This window comes from Oreochromis aureus, linkage group 17 (genome assembly GCF_013358895.1).
Source record: "Oreochromis aureus strain Israel breed Guangdong linkage group 17, ZZ_aureus, whole genome shotgun sequence".
NCBI lineage: Eukaryota > Metazoa > Chordata > Actinopteri > Cichliformes > Cichlidae > Oreochromis > Oreochromis aureus.
In genome coordinates, this window is record NC_052958.1 from 22,546,646 (window position 1) to 22,571,866 (window position 25,221).

The 25,221-nt window shown below is 42.6% G+C and overlaps 2 protein-coding genes across 4 annotated transcripts in view; one reads left to right on the plus strand and one right to left on the minus strand.

Annotated features, from left to right (window-relative positions):
• The window catches only part of kiaa0930 (KIAA0930 ortholog), a 28,577-nt gene extending 13,452 nt beyond the window's left edge, over positions 1–15,125 (plus strand). For 2 of the 3 annotated variants that reach the window (XM_039600885.1, XM_031736861.2), the window contains exons 2-10: positions 3,349–3,497; positions 6,599–6,703; positions 6,787–6,864; positions 6,963–7,064; positions 7,418–7,558; positions 7,777–7,965; positions 10,058–10,217; positions 11,092–11,247; positions 11,885–15,125. In XM_039600885.1, coding sequence (XP_039456819.1) covers positions 3,387–3,497; positions 6,599–6,703; positions 6,787–6,864; positions 6,963–7,064; positions 7,418–7,558; positions 7,777–7,965; positions 10,058–10,217; positions 11,092–11,247; positions 11,885–11,925 — 1,083 coding nt within the window. In that variant the 5' untranslated portion in view covers positions 3,349–3,386 and the 3' untranslated portion in view covers positions 11,926–15,125. The remainder of the gene's footprint in view (positions 1–3,348; positions 3,498–6,598; positions 6,704–6,786; positions 6,865–6,962; positions 7,065–7,417; positions 7,559–7,776; positions 7,966–10,057; positions 10,218–11,091; positions 11,248–11,884) is intronic. The other variant, XR_004199288.2, reaches the window with a different exon arrangement.
• Positions 15,126–17,996: 2,871 nt separating this feature from the next.
• On the minus strand, positions 17,997–24,809 carry nup50 (nucleoporin 50). Its single transcript, XM_031736860.2, has 8 exons — positions 24,649–24,809; positions 22,944–23,022; positions 22,780–22,863; positions 22,504–22,702; positions 21,497–22,141; positions 21,117–21,201; positions 20,248–20,366; positions 17,997–18,841 (listed from the first exon to the last, which is right to left on the minus strand). Exons 2-8 carry the CDS (start codon positions 23,010–23,012, stop codon positions 18,642–18,644), a joined length of 1,401 nt encoding a protein of 466 aa, XP_031592720.1. The 5' UTR covers positions 23,013–23,022; positions 24,649–24,809; the 3' UTR covers positions 17,997–18,641.
• Between the last annotated feature and the right edge of the window lie 412 nt (positions 24,810–25,221).

Sequence of the window (25,221 nt, forward strand, 5' to 3'; positions counted from 1 at the left end):
TGGCTGTAGCTGCTAGCTGTCTGCTAGGCTTCACCTCAGCTAACTGGAGTCACTGAACTGGACCGTGTTTGTGCTGTTGGAGCCTTTTGGAGCATTTTTAATGACGACATCTGACCAATAATATGGCTGCTGTGAGGTTACTGTACTAGCAGACCGTCCATGCAGTCTGAGCACCACTTTTGGTGAAATTCCAGGATTTTATATGGATTTTATTTAATTAGCAAGTGCCTATGTCTATAGATGTGGATGATCACTTCTGACATGTCTGTGAAGGTTCTCAGTCATCCAGGTCATCGTAGTCTAAGGAGCTTGGAAAGAAAAGCGTCTGGACTTCTTTAAGTTGCTTCAAGACGTTTCACCTCTCATCTGAGAAGCTTCTTCAGTTCTAAGGTCAAATGGTGGAGAGTCCCAGATTTAAGCCCTTTGAGAGTCTCCCCCAAGAAGGTCATGAACCCCCTGTTGATCCTCTACCTAATCACACGAGCCAAGGTGTGAAAACGGGTGTGGGTCACAATTAGCCAAGGTTTCGGGTGAAACCTGGCCCCACCCTATCATGTGATTTACTGAGGTCAAATGGCCCAGGATGTGAGTGGGCGTTAAGGTGTCTGGGAAAGGATCTCAAAACTGGATTATAGATGGCAGATAGTTTGTATCATAAACCACCGCCTCTGTTCAAAGATGATCGTTCACAGGGGACATAGATGACTTCTTTTACTCATCTTTCAAACCATCTGTCCTCTCTGTCCAAAATGTGAACATTGGCATCCTCAAAAGAGTGACCTTTGTCCTTTAGATGCAGATGGACAGCCGAGTCTTGTCCCATCGAGGTGGCTCTTCTATGTTGTGTTATGCGTTTATGAAGTGGCTGTTTGGTCTCTCCAATGTAGAGGTCTGAACATTCCTCGCTACACTGTACAGCATACACGACGTTGCTAAGTTTGTTTTTAGGAGTTCTGTCTTTGGGATGAACCATTTTTTGTCTGAGTGTGTGGCTGGGTCTGAAGTACACTGGGATATTGTGCTTGAAGAAGACTCTTGAGTTTTTCTGATAAACCGGCAACATAGGGGAAAAATGTTGAGTTTGTCTTTCTGATCCTCCCTAGTTGGTGTCTGATCTTGTTTTCTGTGCTTCCGGTGTCAGAAGTTATTTCTGACACCAAAACACAAAACATTAGCAGCTAAAATGCAAACGCTGAGGCTTCTAAATGTGGCGTGGTGTCACAGTGGCTTCGTTATCCACAGAGCAGGTGGTCCACAAAGAGTCCAACTCAACAAGATCCAATCACAGACAGGAACAACCCCACAAACATCCAAACACACACACACAGCTCAGCATCGATGTGTTTAATTTAAAACATGTTAAACTGTGTGAGGAATCAAAGTTCATAAGTTTTCTTTAATTAAATCAAAATTTGCAAAAAATCTAACGAGCATGAATCTTAATTGGCTCCGGTTCAGCCGTCTGACCCGCTGACCTTCTACTGCTGTTCTTCAGGTTTATCTGCAAGAGAAGCTCTCGCAGGAAGTTTAATTCGATGCAGAGTCATTCTCTGGCAACTGCCTGACAACTGTTGCTAAGCAACAAGCCAGGTGCCTCCGGCCTGTAAAAAGGTAGCAAGGAACCCGGGGTGACGGAGGACAGGGGGTCGATACCGAGTGAAACACAGAGCGTCAGTATGAAATCGATTGGTGTCTTTATCCTCTCACACTCGGCCCTGTTTGATCCTTCAAAATAAAAGCGTGTGTAGTAATCCAGCAGCCTGTGAATAATGCATGAGCTGATTTTATTAGTCATAAGGAAGAAATAACTGTGGATCTGAACAAAAGCTTGAGCTGAATAACGGAATAATAGATTTTAGAGACAGAGTGTGAACAAAGCACACTTCCTCTGAGCTGCTTTCAGACATTAAACACTCACTGACACCATATTCACAGGGAAAGGCCTCTGAGACGTTCAAGTCCAGGTTTAGTGTCAGTGCTCGGGGTTTTGAAGCCCGTCTGAATGAAAAAGGTGATTTTAATATTTGATTTTTGTGGAAGAGTTTCAGATTTCGTGATGTCACCGTTGTAGTTAAAGCTTTTATTGAAGTGCAGATCTTGAACCTGGATGTTTGGTTAATTAATCATCTGATCGTTTCCCGTGGCTGCAGGTTGGTTTAAGCCTCTGAGGAGTACTGCTGTCCTAAATACCACTTGTGTGCTGCTTGACATCAGCAGCTGCTGGATTCTGTCCGTAGATCAGAAAGATCGGTGCTGATGTTGGATTAAAAATGACTGAACTGTCACGGTTGTCTGTTATGTTCCTCGATATGAGTAAATAAAATGCTCATGCATGTATTTTTGCTAAAGGAATTTGTTGCCGAATAGTTTCTTCCCTTTTTCTGTTTTTGTTCCTCTGAAAGACCAAAATTTATAAAAGAGCTTGAACTGAGGCCAGATTTTATTAGCAGTTAGAGAACAAATATTTTTTTCCTCAAGCAGCCAGTGGATTCCAAGAGGGGGCCGATCACGCTCTAAGTGTAAGGTAGGAATCGCTGGACATGTTTCAGGCTTCTGTGGTCTCGCCTTTCCTTTGTTTTAAACGCCGTGATGTCACACAACACCAAAACGTATTCATTTATTTAGTTATTCAACATTTGAAACATCAGTCATGTCACAATTGGTGACAGCTGTTAGCCAATTAGATAATGCTATGCAAATATCATGAGAGAGCAATATGTGCATTAAATAAACTGTCGGCTTTTTTCTAACTGCCGGATTCGGACCGTAAGTGGAGAAAAATGGTGTATGTACATGTAAAAGTACTTGACTACACACTGCAGCTCTTAAAAGTCAGGAACATCCACAACAGTAAGGAACGTAAATCCTGTCAAAGTGGTTTTTGTTGGGCAGTCACACATATGTCAAGTATTTTTACTGTGAAAGGAAAGAACAGGAAGATGCCCATTCCATACATGTGTAGAACAAAGCAACAAGAAAAGTAAAGGATGGATGTAGCTTCTAGGTCTTAAATCTGCATTCTGCACCAGGGGCAACGACTGCTAAAAGGCTTCTGGTCCCATAAACGTTGATGGGAAAACACGTAAACAGCTTCCTCATGAGTCGCGATAGTTTCAGGTAATATTGAATAAAACATGGAGTTAATTCAGTGAATTTTGGTCATTAATGGTGTCGGGACGATTATGTGGTGTGCGCCAGTGAGCATACTCAGACAGTCAGGTCTAATCCATCCCAGTCATTTACTCAGAAATCGTTCCACAGACTGTTAAAAATCTGCATGAAGCTGCTTTAAAGTGAAGTCTCGTGCTGACTTGTTGTTTTGACCTCGTGTTTCTTGTGTCTCTGCAGGCTGTTTTAAAGATGACCGCATCGTTTTCTGGACCTGGATGTTTTCCACGTACTTTATGGAGAAGTGGGCGCCGCGACAGGACGACATGCTGTTCTACGTCCGCCGGAAGCTCTCCTACGTCAGCGCCGACAACAGCGAGGGGAAGAAGGTGACAAGACACTTGATGTAAAGATTCATCATCGATTACATGTTTCAGACATTTGCAAAGCACCAGCAGAGCCTGAGGGCAAGGATTTCAAAATAAAAGGTTTCAGAGAAACGTGAATGAGGCGGTGAGACATGACAGATGTTTTATGGATGTGAGGCTGCATTTGTGTCTCTGTTGGTGAATAATAGATGGCTCGCTGGTCTGGATGTGGAGCAGCATTAAAGTAAACCATGTTCAGGCTCGCTGCGAGCCGCCTAAGTGTTCCCGCTGCAGTGGTTGTGTAACGTTGGTGTTCATGTGAGGATCATTCAGAGGGACACTTTGACCCACCATTGCTCCCTTGCGTTGAGCTCTCCTACTACTTTTATTGTGAAAATGCAGAGTTTTTCAGACTCTTTCCTGCATCTCCTTTATTTATTTGTAGTTTTTTGTATTTTTACCTTCGGTGCACCTGACCTGTGAGTTTTTGGCCCATTAAATGACATATTGAAAGTTTTGGATGTGGTTATGATAGTTTGTCCACCACAGGAGCAGAATATGTGACAGAAAAAAGGAAAATCAGAGAAGTAAACTTTAACCACTGAGACGCTGGCTCGGTTATCCAAAGCACCGACCCAGAGTGGTTACATCTTTCCCACAATCAACCCTGAAAAGACCCCAGAGGACTTCCTGCTATCTGAGGTGCTCACACTTTCCTCTGTGGCTCTGGCCTTTGACAGATCTGATGATTAGATTTATCTGAGTCTGCAGCAGAGCAGCTTCGCCCGCAGGCGGACGGTGTGGTTCATTTTTACTGCAGCGTCTGTGGCTGTCAGTCAGACTAACAGCAGATCAGACGATACAGACAGCAGACGCCATAACAGCCGGCGAGACGATCGGCAGCGACAGCAGCCATCAGCTTCCCATCACTCCGTCTCCTCAGAAGAATCCAGCTTCAGTCACAGGTACAGAACCTGAAGACGAGCAGATCAGAAAAACAATGGAACCAGCTGATGAGACAGAAGCCTTAGTCTCAGTAACTGAAATTAATCTGAGATTACCTCGTTATCATTTTATTTGTTTTCTTTCTGATCAAACATTTAAACCTGCAGATTTCTCATGATGGCCTAAATCTCAGCCTTGTCCTCCTCTTCATCTCTGCTCGTTATAATTATATTTTATGAGCTCAGGCTCTGTTCGTCCTTCATCCCCCGCTGTGTCCAGGTCTGTGCTTCCTGTCCCAGAGCAGAAACAGCTCCGGGAACCCTTCTCCTTCACATTCGTAATGTTTTCAGGGTCTCCACGTAAAGCTTTCAGGGTGAAAACTTGTTTAAGCTCAGGAACTGTTTTCCAGCATTTGTAAGTTTAACCAGCTGTGAGCATCAGAGTGAGTGTGAACAGCCTGCAGCAGACACCAGCTCCTCTGCTTCTGATCATTCAAAAAGTGCTCTTTGAGCTGGCATCAGCGTGTGTGACGTATGATTTGACCTTTGAAGGATTTGCGGGTTTTGGTTCTTCTTCATTGGTTTCATGTTCTCTGATGGACGCCTGGAGCTTCGATCGCTTTAACCCTTGGAGTTTGCTTGAGGTCAGACTGAACATCCAGACCAGAAATGGTTCATGACATCAAACTGAAGAAGCTGCACCTGTTTTAAGATGTGAAATCAAAATGGCAACTGCCGTAAAGCGGGTCACGCTGCTGTGACGTGTTTGCTTCATCGTTCAGGTCAGAAAATGTTCATGAATAATAATAATAATGGATTGGATTTATATAGCGCTTTTCAAGGCACCCAAAGCGCTTTACAATGCCATTATTCATTCACGCTCACATTCATACACTGGTGGAGGCAAACCACAGTTGTAGCCACAGCTGCCCTGGGGCAGACTGACAGAGGTGAGGCTGCCATATCGCGCCATCAGCCCCTCTGGCCAACACCAGTAGGCGGTAGGGTACACAACAACCAGGACAGAAAGGCCGGGACAGAAAGGCCAGGGATCGAACCGGTGACCTTCCGGTTACAGGTGTGCTTCCCAACCCCCTGAGCCATGGTCGCCACACCACACCAACGCAAATGAAGTTTGCATTCCTGTGAAATCAGGATCATAATCTCTTGCATCTCTCACACACACACACACGCATACACACACACACACACACACACGCATACACACACACACACACACACACACACACACACACACACACACACACACACACACACACACACACACACACACACACACACACACACACACACACACACACACACACACACACACACACACACACACACACACACACACACACACACACACACACACACACACACACACACACACACACACACACACACACACACACACACACACACACACACACACACACACACACACACACACACACACACACACACACACACACACACACACACACGCACACACACACACACACACACACACACACACATACACACACACACACACACACACACACACACACACACACACACACACACACACACACACACACACACACACACACACACACACACACACACACACACACACACACACACACACACACACACACACACACGCATACACACACACACACACACACACACACACACACACACACACACACACGCATGCGCGCACAAACACACGCACACGCATGCGCACACACACACACACACACACACAATGGAAAACAAGAGACATTTGACCTGAAATGAGCTTCATGTTTTTGCTGAATCAGCGTCACTTTTTCAGTTTCAGTTCCTCAAAGCAGGAGGATCTGAGGCCACATACAAACCACACACACACACAAGCGCTTCACAGGGAAACCATGACAACCGCTCCTACGCTCTAAATGGTTTCTGAGTGATATGAAGGCTGGCTTGTGGAAAACTTGTATTTCCCTCAAGACCAGAGAGATTCACAGAGTGGGCAAGGAAACGGGGGAGGAAGGAAGGAAGTAGGTGTATAGGCGGGATGGATGGGGAAAAAGAAAGGGAGGAAGTAGGAGAGGAAATCTGGGAGGAAGTAAGGTTGAAGGAGGTGAGTCTGATGGTAAGTGTGTTCAGACCTGGTGCTGATGGAAGCTCTGTGCTGTGTTTCAGGTGGAGGTGGAGGTCTACAGGAGGGACTCCAAGAAGCTTCCGGGCCTTGGCGACCCCGACATCGACTGGGAGGAGAGCGTCTACCTGAACCTCATCCTTCAGAAGGTGCAGAGCAGTAAAGTTTTAAAAATAATCTTTAAACTGTTTTTTGTTGTTCTCACTAACCTGAATGCTGCACCCTCTTCCAGCTGGACTATGTGGTGACATGCGCCGTCTGCACACGCTCAGACGCAGGAGATATCCACATCCACAAGAAGAAATGTCAGGTAGGCGCTCTGCAGCAGCTCGAGCTGATGAAGCCACTAACCTTCTCTCATCCCACCCGTGATTTGTCTCATTTTATTTCCCTCTCCTGTGCTCACAGGAAGTGTTTGCGTCTCCGAGTAAACATGCCATGGACAGCAAAGGGGAGGAGTCCAAGATGAGCTACCCCAACATCTTCTTCATGATCGACAACTTTGAGGAGGTAAAAGGATGTTTTGAGCTCGTGCAGAGCTTCTGTGGTGAAACTTCTCTGAGCTCACAGTGCTGTCACACTGAGGAGGGGTGAGGGTGGTGACTGAAATCAGCTCCTGGTTGGTGCACAGATTAGTTGATGAAGCGTGACTAAAAGCTCTCGATCCATTTAAAAACGAGCTTGTGCACAAGCACAGCGTTTTTACCGCCACAAGCAGCAGAGTTCACTCTGGGACAGAAACCGATGATCCTCCAAGGCAAGGGAAACGCTGCTGACCACAGTCACACGTCGATGTTTCTGCTGCCGCACAGAAAGACACGGGACATTTGCAGGTGAAGTCATGTGACCTTCTGTTTGTGCAGGTGTTCAGTGACATGACGGTGGGTGAGGGCGAGATGGTGTGCGTGGAGCTGGTGGCGAGCGACAAGAGCAACACCTTCCAGGGCGTCATCTTCCAGGGCTCGATCCGCTACGAGGCGCTCAAGAAGGTCTACGACAACCGGGTTAGAGACCAGAGTGTACACCTGCACACATGCACACATGCACTACACTAGCAGAAACATGCTACAGGAGTGTGAATGTGTTCTTGTGTAGCCTCATTGAGCATGCTCACATTTATGAAGTCTTGACACTTGGGCTAAGAACACCTGAAGACTCTGAAGCTCTCAGGTGTGATGGCTCAATCAACTGTCAGCAGTTTGACGTGCATGTTGTGTTTCAGGTGAGCGTTGCTGCTAAGATGGCCCAGCGGATGTCTTTCGGCTTCTACAAGTACAACAACATGGAGTTTGTGAGGATGAAGGGGCCACAGGGCAAAGGTCACGCCGAGATGGCCGTCAGCAGGGTGCCGACCGGCAACACCTCCCCCTGCGGCACCGAGGAGGACCAGGTGTCGCCAATGCACGAGAGGGTGAGGGAGAAGATGCAGTTTAAATATTCGGTCTTGAGACCTTTCATATTTTTCCACTGAATGTCTCCACAACGGATTTGAAGGTTTTTTGGGGGGGTTTTTGCACAGTAAACTGTGTTCGTGACCTCAAATGTGATTGAACGAATGAACGTAAACATTTTACTGTAATACTCTGTGGAGAGGACGGGGACTGCTTTATGTCCCAAACCGAGCAAAGGATTCTATGCAGACCTGGTTTTTCTTCAGAGGATGAGACCAGCTGTGATCAGGTTGAAATCTGAGTTTTTTGTTACCACAGAGACGGTCGTATGATCATCCACCACAGAAAAATACTGCAGGTGGAGTTTTAGTTTAATTGTTTTTTGAGCTGCTGAAGTCTGATCTCACTTTCATCCCTGAGGCCGATAAACAGTTTGAACCTTGTACCGAAGCCTGTGTTTGCTCTATAAAACCACTTTACAGTAGAGCTGGATATGGTACACTTAGCTTTATGTTGTGATAAAAGGATCATTCCACATAAAATCAATCCATCCTCTTTTATAATCGTCAGTTTTACTGCTATCGGAGTTCCTTGGACACTTTTGTAATCAACCAGACCAGACCTTTGTTCCTGCTTACATTATAAAGAAAAGTGAATCAACAGCCCACATCTCTCCACATCTGTGCATTAAAAGGCTTTTGTTTGAATTGTCCAGTTACAATAGAGGACTGTAATCCCTCAGCAGCTAATTCAATTTTTCAGTTTAACCTCTTAAATGAAACATGAAGGTCTTCACCTAAAGCTCGTCTTCATCACAGAGCTGTAGCTTTGATGTAAACCTGCTCGGCTCAGGCAACCACTGGTGGGGTTTCACTTCTGTGTCCGAGATCTTTGAGAAGTAGAACAGAAAACCCCAAAACTCAGGAAGTGAGTTGAGCGAGCAGCACGAAGCTCTGCTCAGATGAAATCAGGTCAAGATCAATAATACATGCAGCTGGACTGACTGTGCATCATTTAACAGCCGGATGTGTCTCTCACAGAGACGTCTGCTGGAAGGAGAGCTCAGCATGAATCCACTCTTTGATTATTGATCTGAACAATAATTAAAAAAAACTTCACATGAACCATAAAACCAAAGGACGTGACGGTGTTTACTGAAATGAGGACAGGAGCGATGGGAGAGCTGAAGGAATAAATTTACCTGGCTTAAGTGGAGCAGCTCTTCCCAACAAATAAACTCCAAACTACTCAATGTTCCAACAGGAAGCTCTCCGAAAGACAATCAGGATATCACACAGAGATGTCGAAGAAAACATTTCAGCTGATTTCCAGCTAAACTTTCCCCTCATTACCGAAAAATCTGCTGCTGGTCAGGTGTGAATTTTAGGATATTTACTCAGTTAATTGCTAATTCATTTTAGCCCAGGTTGGCTTGTGTCTTGATAATACAAGCTGCATATCATCCGACCATCACCAGCAGGACAATGATGCACAATCAGCAGATTAAAACACTGATCACCTGTGGACCACAGAGAGAAAAACTTGGACTCCTGCTCCTGTGATGTTTTACTAAATATAATTCACAATGTTGTCCCTGAAAAGGCCAAATTTATCTGCTGTTACAGAGTAAGGTGTCCCACAGGGTTCGACATTAGGTCTCCTGATATTTTTTTCTTTTTTTACTTGAATAAGACTTTACAGCTGAACACAAAGTACCCCCTCCTGTTGGGTTTATTTGTGCCTCTGTTTTTTTTGTTTGTTTGTTTTTTTTAAAAACATTTGCTCTTGTGGGGCTTTTAAATGTCTTGGTCGATAGTTCTGATTTCTGTATGTGACTCACTTTATTAATGTGAAACTTCTCAACAAGACAAAATGTTTGGATTCTAGATCATTTATGAGCTTTCGTGTCCCTGCTCTGATCACCAGCCCTACACTTACAGTACATTGGGAATTTGAGGTTAGATTGCTAACGATCCCTAAAATTAAACTGGGGATTTCGGCCAGTGAAACATCTCTTCTGCCTCCACGTCTCACTTCTGTATAACGAGGTCTCAGTGACATGTGATTAAATCTTACTTCCTGTGTGGACTCTAACATGCTGTCCTTCCTCAGGTGACATCGTTCAGCACGCCTCCGACCCCGGAGAAAAACCGCCCCTCCTTCTTCTCGCCGTCTCTCAGGCGCAAGATGCCTCGAAACCGAATCGCTGAAATGAAGAAGTCTCATTCTGCCAACGACAGCGAGGAGTTCTTCAGGGAGGAGGAAGATGAAGGTAAAGGAAGCCAGTCAGACCGGCACTTCTGCCTCATTCCTGAGACGTTCGCCACACGTGTGGATAAAGTTTTCCTGAGTTAATTCAGTTTATTAATCAGGTTAGCTGTGAATATTGTTGTGATAACACAACATTAATAAAATATCATTAAACAGTCGTTTATAATATACAGCAGTTCTCAGCAGCAGGCTCAAAATCTCCTTTTCCCCCTGAAGTAATCAAAGATCCAGAAACATGAACGTGTCACAAACTAGCAACCTAGAGTTCTCAACAGATCACTAAAGCTAAAATATTAAATGTAACCTGTGTGGTTGTGGCTCAATAAACTAAACTCGTCCTGGAATTGAATTTTATTGTGAAGGTTCTGAAGGCGATGTAGGTGACCTCAGCTTATGACGAATGTTCTTTGTAGCCTTTTGCTTTCATTTCTGCTTCGAGATTTGAAACTTTGTTCACCTTCAGTGTGGAAATCTGTGTGACAGTAAATATAACAGAAAATCAGAGCATCACATCATGAGACAGCCAGGTAAAAATCAGGTGAATGAAGATGCACAACTGAATTCAAATTCAGTGAAGATCCTTTATTTATTTATTATTTTATTCATTTATTTATTATTATTATTTTTTTAAATTCTTTAAATAAAACACCTCTGTAAGAAACCCAGCTGGAAAATTTAATGACAGTAAGAGTAAATTGGCGCCATGATATGTTCTGGTTTAACTTAAAGCTGAACTTTAACCCTCAGCGGGTTAAACTGGAGGTTTATCGTCTCGTTCTGGAGATTTAATCTTTAATTTACTGTGTAAAAAAATGTAAGCGCATTACAAAAAATGTTTTATTAATAACGTTTTTTTCAACATGTTTTGTGTTCAGATCTTCACACCGCCACAAACCTCCGCTCGCGCTCGCTGTCGGGCACCGGGCGCTCATTGGTCGGCTCGTGGCTCAAACTTAACCGGGCAGAGGATTTTTTCCTGCTGTACTCACACCTGACCTACGTCACCCTGCCACTGCACCGCATCACCACAGGTCAGAGGTCTCTCTCTCTCGCTCTCTCTCTCGCTCTCTCTCACACTCACACACTCACACACACAGACACACAGCACCACAGTCCCCTACTGCCCTCTGCAGGGAGACTGTGGGAACTCCAGGAAGTAAAGAATGACATTTTAAAGTTATTTTAGGTCTCATTAATTCATAATGTTGATTCTATTGAGGGTTAAACACAGGATAAAACCTGCCTTTGAATAATCTGCAGGATCCGGTTTTTATTTAGACTCAGAGTTTCTGTCTGCAGTTAATATTAAGAACAACGCAATTTAAAGCAATTAAACACTCATTTTGAAGCAGTTTAAAATGCTTTTATCCTACATGGCATTTTAAGAATGAATCCTAATAAGTTTTTCCTTTAAAATTAAGTTATAAAAGTTTAAAAGATGAAAAGCTTTTTTTTTTTAAATTAAACTGTTATCTTAAAGAATAAAAAACTTAAGTTAACTCGTCAGTAAGAAAATATTAGCGACCTCTTGCAGTTCTTTCATTGCCCAGCAGGGGATCACTGACGTTGAGTATTTTGTGTTGTCAGTGACAACAGATGTGTGCTGATGATCACTGATGGATTGTGGGTACTTTATGTCTGAGGTGTGTGTGCGTGTGTGTGTTTCAGACATCCTGGAGGTGAGGCAGAAGCCAATCCTGATGACATAGCATAGCGGGACTCAAAGCATCACTACGAAGTGCCTCCTGCATCAGGCCGCCGAGACAACAGCAGCGCTCCCGGTGTTCCGACCGAGACCCGCAACCAAACAGCCGCTTCAACCGGAGACGCAGAAACGGCGTCAGAGGGACGACGAACAAACCAGCCATCCGAGAAGTGCCTCCGACTATTTCGGTTCCTGCGGCCATCTCCACGGAAATGGGCCCGGAGTCAGGATCACATGACCTCTGCGTGAACTGACCGGAAATGAGAGCGAAGAATGTTTTTGTCTGTAAATACCTGCTGCTTTTCTCACAGACGCCTTGACTAAAGGTCGAGCTTTTAGAGACCGCCTCCTACTTCCTGTTCAGCTCGCCGTGGACTTCTTGTTTAAACTCCACCACAGGTGAAATTCTGGGTCACAGTGATTTTGTGAGAGGATACGGCGGGGTCAAATCCACCTGACTCATACAGGGAGTGCTCACTTCACTTCAGAATAAAACACCACCCTGTACTATTACAGCTTCACTATCAGAATATTTTTCATTTCTCTGAGTTCACAGTTTAAACCAAACCACATGTGACATATGTGTCACATGACACAGTCAGTTAAGGATTCTGTCATAATCATTTTATAGGATTATAACTACAGACAAAAATTTAAAAAATAATTTTAAGAATTATAATTCTTTTCAACAAAGACATGACCCACATTTTCACAACACAGGGTTTTTTTCCTGTTTTTGTCGAGAAAAGATGAAATATTTCATATTTATTAATATTTGTTGTTGAACTTTAGTATCAGACATCAAAGATTTTACAGGAAAAGTGATTATGAAAATAATCATTTTTGTTCATTATGTTGAAAGTTTTCCCTTTTAAAGAATAAATTACATTTTCAGCTTAAGATTTCTCTCAAAATGACTCAAACCTCAGTCATTCACTAAGATCAGCAAACATTAAAACGAGTCCTCATTCAGACACTAAAACCTAAAACTATTTAAACACTACTCGCTTTATGTTGGAGGATTTTCTGAGTTCTAATGAAACAAAAATACAGAAAATAAATACAGTTCTGATGCTGAAGACCCAACCTCATCTTGTGCGTTGTTAATTTCTTTGTATATAATGAATTTTATAAGTTTAAGATGTGAAACTATAAATGTAAGTTATTATATATCTGCGTTTTTCACAATTTCGTACTTTTGTCTTACAGTGTAAAACGCTTGGAGGCGACTTGTGTTGTGATTATATGAATAAAACTGAATTTACGGAAAATTTTCAATGGACAAAAAGTCATTTTGAGAGAAATCTTGAATTATTTTAACTGGTGCAGTGTCATAAACGCTAACGTGGAATATTTCTAATTAAGAAATTCTCTTATATTTTATTCCAACACTCCAGAGTATTCCCTAAATATTTTTAACTTTTAACTGTATGTACGTATGATTGAAAGCAAACAGTCTATAACATTTAATGGTAACTTTATGACAAGTGTTTTTAAAACTAGCATTTATCGTCAGCACTGAAGGAAATTTTAAGACATTTAGAACTTAAGATTTTTCACAAATTTGTGCCATGAGTTTTCTTTCTGTTGCATTATCTCATTAAGCTCATTAAAAATATTCAGTTTTAAAAACTAAAAGTTATTGTAAAATTGCAGTTTATGAATTGTTACACAAAATGATTTCAGTATTTAAATATTTGACTAAAACTGACATTTTAAGTCCAAAATCTTTGAGTTTACTCTAAAGTTAAAATTAAAACGAGTTTGAATACAGCTTTAATTATGATGACATGTTCAGTGTGGGATCATTTCAGTAGGACTTGTTGAACCATGGTTCAGTATTTGACCCCGTCCTCGTGTCCTTGTCTTTATATGAAATCAGTTTTTCTTGTGATGAAACTCTGCCGTCGACTTTTCACATCGACTCACTAAAGAGAAAAAAGGAAAGAAAAAAAGCAGCTTATAAAAACCAGCTTTTACTTTTTACAGCTTTATTTTCAAACCTGCGGCTGAAACTGGACGAGACTTGAAAACCTGCTGAAGTTCCGGACGAAACTTTAAGGGAACAAAAGAAACTGAAGCAGCCGGCTGTTGATGTTAAAGTGACTCCCGGTTTTTGTCCCTCCAAGCTCCCGAAGCCTTAAACACACTGACTGTGTGTGTAACATCTCCTCTTTTCACTTCCTGTTTCTTTAAACTCACCTGTGAGACGTTTTAGACACACCAACCAGCCGAGGCTTCGAAGCGTCATCTGCTCCTCACCTGCATCATCAGAACACCAGAATCAGAATCACTATGTGTGACTCACAGCGGCTCCTTTTTTAATGTTTCCTGTGAAAAATGAGTTTTTTTGGATGTTGGAAAAAGTTACAACTGAGAAAATGTTTTAAGAAAACTGAAATGAATTCATTTTAAAAACACTGTTAGGGCGGTGGGGGTTAAAATTGAACTGATTCTACGTAAGTAAAAATTTTAGTTTTTAAGGGAATTCATTAAAAAACTGCTTTTACTGCTTTTACCCCCTGAATGGAAAAAATCTCAGTAACCTCCTAAAAGTGAAATCAATTATTTCAAAGAAAAATGAGTCTGTTTTTAAAGTAAGTCGTACCTTGAGGAAAAAAATCCAACTCTGATCCAAAGTTTGTGATAAAATGATGTAATGTTACCATCTTACATTATTAAAATTAGTTTTAGACATTGGAAAAAAATTGTTTTTCGAGAATAAACTTTAAGGTTTTAATGATTTACATATAAGCTGTACTACAAACACCTGGTGTTTTCAGGTTTGAGGGTGGAGTCAGATCAGCTGTTGGTGTTATTGATCAGATGTCATCAGTGATTGGTTTGCTCTCAGATGAAGCCATCGTCGCTCAAAGTGTTTTCCTCCGTGTCGTATTGAACCTTTTTCTTTGTGTGAGTGTTTTTGATGTAGTTTATAGATCTCCAGCTGAATGTATCCACGCTGATCAACAAGCGCTTTAAGTGAGAGACGTTTGACAGACTGTGACGGTTTGCACTGTAAAACGCTTTTACAGCCTTTTTGGAAGCAGTTTGTTAAACTTTCTGTTGACGTGTTCACGCTTCCATCACAGCTTTTGTACACAAAGACACTTAATGTGCATGTTTCTGTCTCTTCTTCTGTTTCCAGACTCTCTGTACATTCTCCTGCATTTATTTACTGAAATACACATGAGCAGAAAAACGCCTCAATGTCAGGTCGTCTCAGTTCAGCCCCACAGTATGTAGCTGGTCCAGGTCATTAAGGCGGACTTACTACAGTTACACTGATGTGTGGTGCAGCCCTTCAGTGTAAACAGGCTGTGTTAGCTCCTCCCCCTTTAAATACAACATCTGTAAAAGCTCTGTTTTTTCTGGTTGACCAGCTTTTGGAAGCCTGCCGAGGACCAGGTGTGTCTGTAGTAATCAGGGCACCAACAAAAAACATCCACCACTGGAACTGTAGGGTGCAAAAGTCTTGAACCACTGCCTGTTTCTTTACATTTTTCTTCCTGAAGGTCTTTCAAAGTTCTTTGGACATTGGCGGCTTTTCCAGGTCTTGTACTCGGCAGTGTTCACAGGAGTGTGTTTGTGTTAAAACACTTAACACTGACCTATTACTCATTCGAGCATGAAAAGGTTGGTTCAGCGTTGTGTCTACACGTAATAGACGACTCATTTGTTTAGATCACTGTTTGCCAAATCAAATGCCGTGGAACATTATCTGGTCCCACCTGATTAGCAGTGTTGGGGAGTAACGGAATACATGTACCGCCGTTACGTATTCAGAATACAAAATATGAGTAACTGTATTCCGTTACAGTTACCGTTTAAAAAGGTGGTATTCAGAATACAGTTACTTTGTTGAAATAAATGGAATACACGGCGGTACTTCCCTGTTTCATATTGTCGCGGGTCAGGATTATTTGGGTTTGTTTGACAGCTACGTAATGTTGTTCCAGGCGGCAGCGTTACGGTTGCCATGGTTACAGGGTGACGCTCTCTCTCTGCGTGTTTCCTGGGTGAGAGAGCTTTTTTGTTGTTGTTGTTGTGCTAAGCTAAAAGGCAGAATGCTACAGGCATGGCCCTAAAGAATGTAGCCTGATGGGCAGTGTAGTCCGTGCTGCAGGGAGAATGGACTACCATACCCGTTATGTGTCTGTGAGCGAGGGAGGGAGAGAAAGGAAAAGTCCGAGCTGTCACGGAGCAAAAACGGGAGCTGGAAGCATGTAAATATAATAATAACCACTGCAGCCAAGAAGAGTGCCTGACGAGCCCATTTGTAAGTAAGCTATTAAGACTCAACTGTACACTGTGTTCGTGTTTTCCTCCGGAAAAAACAAGTTCCGTTGGAGCAGCCTTTCAACGCCTCTCTCTGTCTCCCGCAAGCAAAGTTGACCCAGACAACAAAGTAAAGCTAGTTTTCGGCTACCAGCCCGACAGGGAACCGGACGTATTAGCCAGAGGTCCCTTTACTACGTTTCGTACTACGTACCTTCAGTAACAGTAATAAATCAGTAATAAATCACAGCAATAGGACATTCATGTAGTTGTAAACAGCATGATAATATATTCCAAGTAAGTATTCCAAAGTATTCAGTATTCTGTAGTGGAATACATTTTAAAAGTAACCTTCCCAACACTGCTGATTAGTACTCAAGTGACCGGCGTGAGTAATGGGCAGAACAACTACATTCACTTCCACTAGAGGGCAGTACAACTACCTGCTCTAATTAAATGGGTTACCAACTGCCAGTAAAACAGAAGGCGACCAAGAAATTACATAATAGTCATGATGCGATTGAGACAACGCAGAGCGTAATAGCAATAGATAAATATTTGGGGGGGAGGTCCTGGAGAAAATTCTGACCCAGATAAGCCCATAGCATGAGTAGTGGTCACAAGAAAGCAAAATAGTATACTGGGGACAAATTGAACCAATTCCACTATAACTGGTGCGCAGGGAAAAATTATCAATATGCTTTTTGTGACATTTTTGTTTGGTGGTGTGCCATGCAATTGTTTTTTATTAATATGAAATATGTGCCCTGGTTCCAAAAGGTTGGGAAACACTGGTTTAGATTAAAATATCAAACACTTTGACAAAATATTTCTGCACCAGCAAACTGAAAACAATACATGATGTGGAGTCTGTCCTTAAAAGCTGAGTAAACTGTTTTTGTCCTCCATTTCTCCAAACACACAAAAGACAAATCATCAGGGAAAGGCTGAGGTATGAAAATGACACAACTGGACTGAAAATCAGAGGAAAACTGATGGAGAGATGGATTGAAATCATTTTCAGTATGTACAGGTCATCAGGTGATCTTTATTAAAACTGATGAATTATCAACATACACACATCTGATCAGCAGCAACATCACAATGATCGCAAACACACTGCCAGTGCAGTAAAAGAACACCTGATAGTTCTACTAGGACCTCAGTGTTACTGAAGCAAAACAGAATCCTCCTGACAGAACAGAGTAAAACAAAGAATTATCTAAAGAAGAGCTGTGAAGCCTGGAGAACATATCCTGCAGACACAGAGATGACAAACTTCAGACTGAAGAATAAAGGTACTCACCTCAAAACTCGTTAGAATAGTTCAAAACTGTTTTTGCCTTATATTCTGTATTTTACTTTTGTTTCTACACTTTAATAAATCACTGCACTAAAATGAGGTGGGACTCAAGAGTTTTGCACAATGCTCTACATGACTTGAAAAAACTTCAGGTTGAAATTTTAGAGCTTCTTTAAGTAGTGTTAGCAGTACAGAGCTGCAGCTGGGTCCAACCTCAGGTTTGGCTTCTAAAACTTTAAGAATGAGCATGAAATTGTTACCTCATGTTCACATGTTAAAGTCAGAGTTTAGGCTGCTTGTCGGGTGAGAAGATGCTTCATGCAGTTTTACCTCCTGATGTTGGCGGCAGTTCTGGGTTAAAGACTGACACGGCGCTCAGCTTGATTTCTCCTGGGACTATTAAACTGGAATTATTCTAAGCACTCAGCCCGTCAGGAGGGCGGCACTGGACGTTTGGGGAGGTGAAGCAGAAATAAAGACAACAGAAGAGCCGCTTGTTTCGTTTCCTTTTATTCTCCAATAAATGTCTTTACAAATGTTCTCAGATGATGACGGCATCTGGAAGGCCGAGCTGAAGGCCACACAAAGGACACTTGGAAAACGACAGTCCGTGTTTACAGAGAATAAACGCCGCGCTCTTCGGGGGAACATTCACTCCGAGTAGAAACTCTGCCGACACAATAAATAGTTTCCAGAGCAAAAACACAAAAACACTCAGCAGACACACTCTAAAAGGAAATGTTACTGCAGGTATTTAATTTGTAAAACCAAATCGACTGGCCCGTTACTTAGAGCGCTCCCCAAAAACTGCTCAGGAAGTCACGCGTTCAGTCACTCGACAGATTCAAACCGTAAAACTGAAGCACTACACTAACAGCAGCGGCGGCGATGAACCGGAGGGAATGTAGGCGACGACCTGCTTCGATTGTTACGATTCAAAGAAACGATTCACAGTTTGACAACCAATTCGTTGTGATCAGACGAGGAAACGATGGGGGTGTGTGCATGTGTGTGTGGATAAACCGGCGCGATGAAGAGGTCAGTGAGTCCGCGTGGGAGGGGGCGGAGTCTGAGGATGACCACTGCTAAAACCACTGCGGAGTCTGCTAAAACCCTGGGGGAGGTGGGGCGGGGTCAGCTCAGGCTTTCTTCTCTTCAAGGATCTTGTGGAGCTCGTCTGCGTCCTCGGAGGTTTTGACCCGAATCAGCAGGGGGACGGGGGTGGTGGGGTTCTTTTCGTCAACGGGCGGATTTGGCACGCACACCACCATCACGTTATTCTTCCCCACCCGAGTGCATGGCATGGATGACTGCACGATGATGTTCAGCAGGATGTTTCCTGGAGGAGGAGAGAACGTTATACAAGCAGAAGACCCGGCTTTAAAATTAATATTTATATTTGATGACTTGAAGATTTCTAATTTTATCATTTCATATTTATTATTACTATTTATTTCAAATTACATCTAAAGTTAAATCTCCTGTAAGAAAAGAAAGCGTTTACTAATCCGGGCTTTATACGGGATGTCTGACATCAGCACGACTGGTCCAGTGTTCTGTTTGTCTGCATCCTGTTTGCTGATTCATGACCATTCACAATGACTTCCCGTATTTTTCGGACCATAAGGCGCACCGTATTATAAGGCGCATTAAGCGAAACAAAACAGTCAGATAAGTCAAACTTTACTCAACTTATTCTTCTTGCTTTCTCCACTTCTGTACCATTGATACATTAATGCTGTATTCTATCACAGCTGCTCTATTCCCGTGTCGTTGCAGTATATTAATGACTAACCTCGTATTGTGGATGGATTATCTCAGTTTTCTTCTTTTATCAAGTAGAAAAAAGTTAGCGTTCATCCTCCAGCTTCACTGTGTTTATGTTATGCTAACATAGCTGTTTCGCTAGCAATCATGTAGCACATCATTATTTACCAGCTAGTCCAACAAACAAAAGTGCGCCTTATAGTGCGGAAAATACAGTACAAAGAACTATTTTATTAGTGTCCTTCAGCGATTCCTGTTAGTTAATCTGCAGATTATTTCTGAATCTGTGGATTTGATGTTTGATAAAAATGGAGGTTTAAAGCTGTACCAGTTTCAGATCTTCCAGCTGTTTGTGGAAGAAGTTTCACTTGCTCTCAATTTTAAGATTCATCTTTGATATCGTTGATTAGCTGCAGTAATCCTGATCGAGTCTTTTCATGTCATCGAGGATTTGATCCGTTTTCATTGTTGAAGCAGCAGTGCTTGTATCTGACCAGCAGGTGGAGCCGTCTGATCACAGCTCAGACCTCATGAAGAAGAGGAAGCTGCTGAATGTGGATTATTTTTATGCTTTTAGGTGTTCTGGATGTTTCTGGGGCTGAAACCTGAAGCTCGACATATTAAATGTTTCACTGCTGTAGGTTTGATGCTGCGAGGCTTATTATAAGTGAGCAGTTATTGGTTACACTCACTTTAAATGGTCTGTGTTATTTCAGATTACACTTTAAAGTCTATTTTTGTCCCCTTTGTTTTTGTTAAGACTAATCTGACACAGTGACCATCCTGGCAAACACCACGTAGTCTCTGGCAACACAGCGCGTTTGATTCTTTAAACCTGATCATCTCTGACATTAATGTGTTTATGTTTTATTTAAAGAAAATTTAAATCCTAAATTGGATTGAATATTCCTCATGTGATGACATCAGATGTTTTGAGGTGTTTTATATAAAATGAATCTGTCGGCGCGATGCTCTTACCCAGGTTGGTGTCGGCTCGGATGATCATCTGAGTTTTCCCCTCGGGTGTATTTTTGAGGTGCAGCGTTCCCACTCCTTTATCTTTGAACTCCGACTCCTTCTTATAGAACATTTTACACCTGGAAGCAGAGCAGACAAAAAATTAATAAATTACAAATCATTTATCATTAAATAAATAAGATTATTTTTAAAAAACAAAGTTCAGAGTCGAGGGGACACTTTCAGGGTTTTTAGTGATGAAGATTTAAAGTCTGCTCTCTAAATCTTACTAAGATGGAGGAAGCTTACAGCAGGTTGGAGGTTCCTACATCAGCAGCAGGTCAAGTTCATTTCTCATTGTGTTCTTTTAAAACTTGCTGGAAGTTTGTATTTCATGACTACAGTACGATAACATAATGATCTGTCTGCTCCTCTCTGTGAGGTGTGAACTCCGTGAGTGCAGGGAAAGGACAAACAGCCAGTGAGATGAGAAGTTGAACCAACAGCTGGAAGCTACAGAGAAATATTTCTTACAGTTTCTCACTTTTTTTCTAAGGCCTCTCCCGTTCCTCCATCTTTGTCTAAAATTTGATCCAATCAGCTCCAGCTGGCTTCAAAAGCATCACTAAGCTCCTCCTCCTGATAATCTTCAAGATGCAGTGTGAAGTTAATTTTATTAACTAATTTGACTGAAATTCATTTATTCTAACTTCACTTGTATTCACGCGGTGCAGCACAGCTCTGCATTAGTTTTGTCTGAATGATTAAACAGAGCCATGAGTTCTGTGCACATCACTGCTCCTGTTTCCTCCTTTTCAGATTGATTTCTATGTGAAGCTGAAGCTGCTGCTCGACCTGCAGCTTCAGGGCGAAACATTTCAGAAACTTACTTCTTGGAGTAGAAAGCATCGTCCTCTTTCACCTCTTTGACCTCAGGCTTGGGCGGCTCTTCCGACTCCTCGTCACCGTTTTCGTCTACAAAAAAATATAAATAAAATTAAATAAAATATAAAAATTATAAATAAGTATAAATCACATTTTATGTCACACGTCATGTTTTTTCCTTTCGTGTTGAATCTTTGTCTTTCAAACTGATGATGAAATGAGCACTCATTAAGTTTTAACTGATTTATTTAAACTACTTAAAATAATTTTCAAATAATTTTGAAATTCATCCCATTTGATCTTCACAGTAAAAAATATGAGACAGGATCTCAGCTGTAAAACTTATAACTTCATGTATCTTCATGTATTTGAGTGTTTTGCTGACCTGTGGGTTGAGCGTCCTCGGCTTTCGCCCCACTAAAGGACAGCGGAGCGGCTGATCCTGGAGCTCCGAACACTGAGGTCTGACTGGAGGAGGAGGAGGAGGAGAAGGAGAAGCTGGGGGGAGTCGATTTGTTCCCTAAGGAGCCCAGAACCGAGCTGTCCACCTTCTGGCCGAAGTTGAACGTGACTCCGGCAGGGATTGGAGCGGCGGCGGAGCTTTTCTCCCGGGTTGAGTCGTCTGTTGTGTTTTTGGTGAAGGAGAACAAGGCAGCAGGAGTGGAGGCCGCCGAGCTGCTGCCGGAGGAAGATGAAGGAGGAGGAAGAACTGCGGCTGTGGCTGGCAGCGTCCCTCCATGCTTCTTCTCCTCAGAGCCTCCGTCAGCTGATCCGCCGCCATACTGGCGCTCAATGCTGGCCAGGTGGCGCTCGTAGTCCCTGAAGATAGGGTTGAGGTCGCACAGCGGGTTGTCGTTCACGTGTTTGGTGATCCAGTCCCGCACTGAGCAGTTGAGCGCCGTGAGCTGCCGGCTGTACTCTTTATTGCTGCTGCTGGAGCTCTGACTCGCACTGGGGGCGGAGCCATTGGTCTGCTTGGTGGCAATATCAGCGGCGGGTTTAGCCGAGGATGGCCCGTTAAAGGTCAGACCTTCGAGGAAGGAGAAAATGTTAGTGATGGGAGAAAAAGCTCAGCTTAGAAAGAAAGAAGCAGAATAAGAGCTGGAAAATTTGATGTTTTTTTTAATCGATCATAAAGATGAATTGCTGTGAGCATCCTGAACACATTTTACACTCATAAGAGATCAATAAAATCATCATGTCCATCTCTTAGCATTTTTAAAGCTCCTAAAAACTAATGAAGACATTTTAACACACACACACAAAAAAACCTCATTTATGGATCACATTCGAAGGACGAAGAGGATCTCTGAGCTGAAAGTTTTGAATGGCAAATAAAGAGGAAATAGTTTCCGATCAATAACCGATCGAGCTGATCGATGTTTTGCTCACCAGGTGCAGACGAGGACGCTGCAGGTGAGGAGAAACCTCCGAAGGAGGGCGTGACGCCGTTCCCATTCGTCAAACCGCCGAGGCCTTTGAAGCTTCCGCCATTCCCAAACCCGGAGAAGGGAGTTGGAGCTGAGCTGCTGCTTGCCGCCGCGGTCAAAGAGAAGCCTTTAAAGCCTTTAAATGCTCCACTGCCCTCGCTCTGAAACAGGGAAACACTCAGATTACTTCATGATTAAAATCAGACGCAACAGGTAAACAATGGTTTTCTCCTCATACCTCGGTTCCAGTGTTTCTGCGTTTGGCCTTCTTGATTGCTCGATTCTTAAGCACATCTTCACTCGCCACTGAAAACGTCCCGGCCTGAAGGAGGACAAGAAAGTCAGACTCACATAATTCCAACTTCCTGAAGCCAGACTTACAGCTTCAGCATGGCCTCTTACCTCCTCGCCCTCCTCCTCCTGATCCCAGTTCCTGTCCGTGAGCTCCTTATCAGCGATCCTCTTCGCCATCCCACCGGCTCTGTAACAAAACATAAGAATTCAGTTTGTGTTCTCTTTTATTTTTTTTCAGGATTTAGTGTGTCTTAATCAGCATTTTACAGAATTGGACTGAATAAGGAGCAGAAAAGTTTCAGTCTAGAAGCAAAAACTAGGACTGTAATAAAAACATGTTTACAAAACGGTTTATCATATGCAAAGTAAAGTATTCTGCAAAGAGTAATTAGCACAATTACTCAAAATTTTAGGGACAGTTTGTTACCATTACTATTTAATCTAATCCATTACTATTTAATCTAAACTATTTTAGTTGATTTTTCTTGTTAATATCACTACTGTTACGATTTTTCTGCTCATCTTCTTGATCTGGCTCAATGCTCCAGAATACAAATCTGTGGAAGAATCTGGAATGCTGCAAATAACTGTAACTAAAATAAAACCAAACTTCCTGGATGACGTTTAAGTCATGACTCAGTAATTAATGTTAACTTTAGCAGACCTGTGGACTAGATTCATATAATATATGCAGCTCATTGAAAATGTTTATTGATTTACTTAACTGGAACTGAAAAAGGTTTAAAAAAAACAAACAAAAACAAACAAACAAAGATGAGACATGAATAAAGGAAAATGGACACAGTTCCTTGTTTCTAACACTTCAGCTCTTTGCGTGTTAGAACTTCACTGCTGTCCACAGCTGTTGGACCATAACAGCACAAACAAGCACCTGACCTTCGTACAACGCTCACACCTGACAGCAGTCACTGTCTGCAGGTAGTCGGCTGTCCAAAGCTGCCCACAGACTGAACCTTGACTTACTGAACCTGAGCTTTTATCTCACCTACTTTCAGTATTACTTCACCTGAACACACCACTCTGCTTTTTCTCCAATAAAACACCTGATATTCAGATGAACAGGCAACGGGTAAACAACAGGTGTAAATCTGAGCTTTGGACGGCTAGTCAGGCTGAACATTTAAAGGTTTCACCTCAAAATATGTGAAAAAATAACTTGAACATTTTACTGAAAGAAAGTAGTGCGTCAAATGATAAAAAGTTCCAAATTCTTTACAGCTTTTCGCCAAAAACACGGCTTCATTTGGTGTTTAGTTATTAATGGAGGCCGGTAATCACCGATTAATCGACTATAAACAGCTGTGGTGGAGCTGCTGTTCGAATATTCTGGATGGTGTAAAGGTTGAAACATGCCTGTGAATTCCTAGTGCGGTCTAAGGAAAGCTGATGTTTAACTAAATCAAATGCACAGGGTTGAGCACTCCTGTCAGGCAGCCTTTATCCGGGTTAACCATCAACTAGCCTGATTCGGTTAGCGCTTCTTTCCGGGTATAATCAATCACCTGTGTACCTGAGCCGAGAGATTTTCTAACTAACGTTTTACTCAGATTTCCGATTACTGAAAAACTGACTCCTGATAAACTGGCCTACCATTACCGGAGCACACACCGAGGCCAGTTGGCCTCTCCACTCCGGTGTCTAACATCATGTTCTGGCTGTTAGCCGCGGAACTAAACAAGCAAGCTAACCGGGCCGCTCACAAGCAGCTAATGTTAGCCAGCAGGCTAATGGCACGAGCTCCTCCCGTTTCCGGCGTTTAATGACTTTTTGTTAACAGGTAAATGTGACGCACCTTGTCTGTAACGTAAAGTCCGGTCTCTGCCTCCGCGCGCCTCTGACAGCTCCAGGTAACGTCTGGCTGAACACCTTAACAGGTAACACCGCTCTGTGTATTTGAACAAACCTCTTTACACCGCCATTTTACAGAGCGGTATATTCGCATGGGTTTGCGCGGCCCACTTTTTACGCATGCGCACCACAAAGCGGCCTTTAGTCTGGGAGTTGTAGTCCATATATTTTTTAAAACGACAATAAGAGGTTAAAAAACACAAAGATAAATGCATACAACGCACATAAATCATATTAAATATTGATTATGTCACCGGTGATTATTTAACTTTACATGCAGGGTGAAGGGTCTTGCTTAATGAGCAACAGCTTAATGGTCACAAGGCCTGGTGACTTTCAATCTGTGGCCCAGTGGCCACTCTCTGCACCACCACTGCTCCAAAGGGGCAGCTCTGCACAGGTAAAACATGCAGGTGTATACCTCCACAGCTCTGCAGCTTGTTTCAGGATAAAAGCTGTCATTCGTAAGTTTGACCAAGAAATCCTCCATCATCCTGTAATAACTTCATTATTAAAC

Coding starts and splice junctions, on each gene's coding strand:
- nup50 (XM_031736860.2), bottom strand. CDS start 23,012: ATGGCGAAGAGGATCGCTGATAAGGAGCTCACGGACAGGAACTGGGAT. Junction 22,703..22,779: donor GCAGAAACACTGGAACCGAG/GTATGAGGAGAA, acceptor TCCCTGTTTCAG/AGCGAGGGCAGTGGAGCATT. Junction 20,367..21,116: donor GATGCTTTCTACTCCAAGAA/GTAAGTTTCTGA, acceptor CTCTGCTTCCAG/GTGTAAAATGTTCTATAAGA.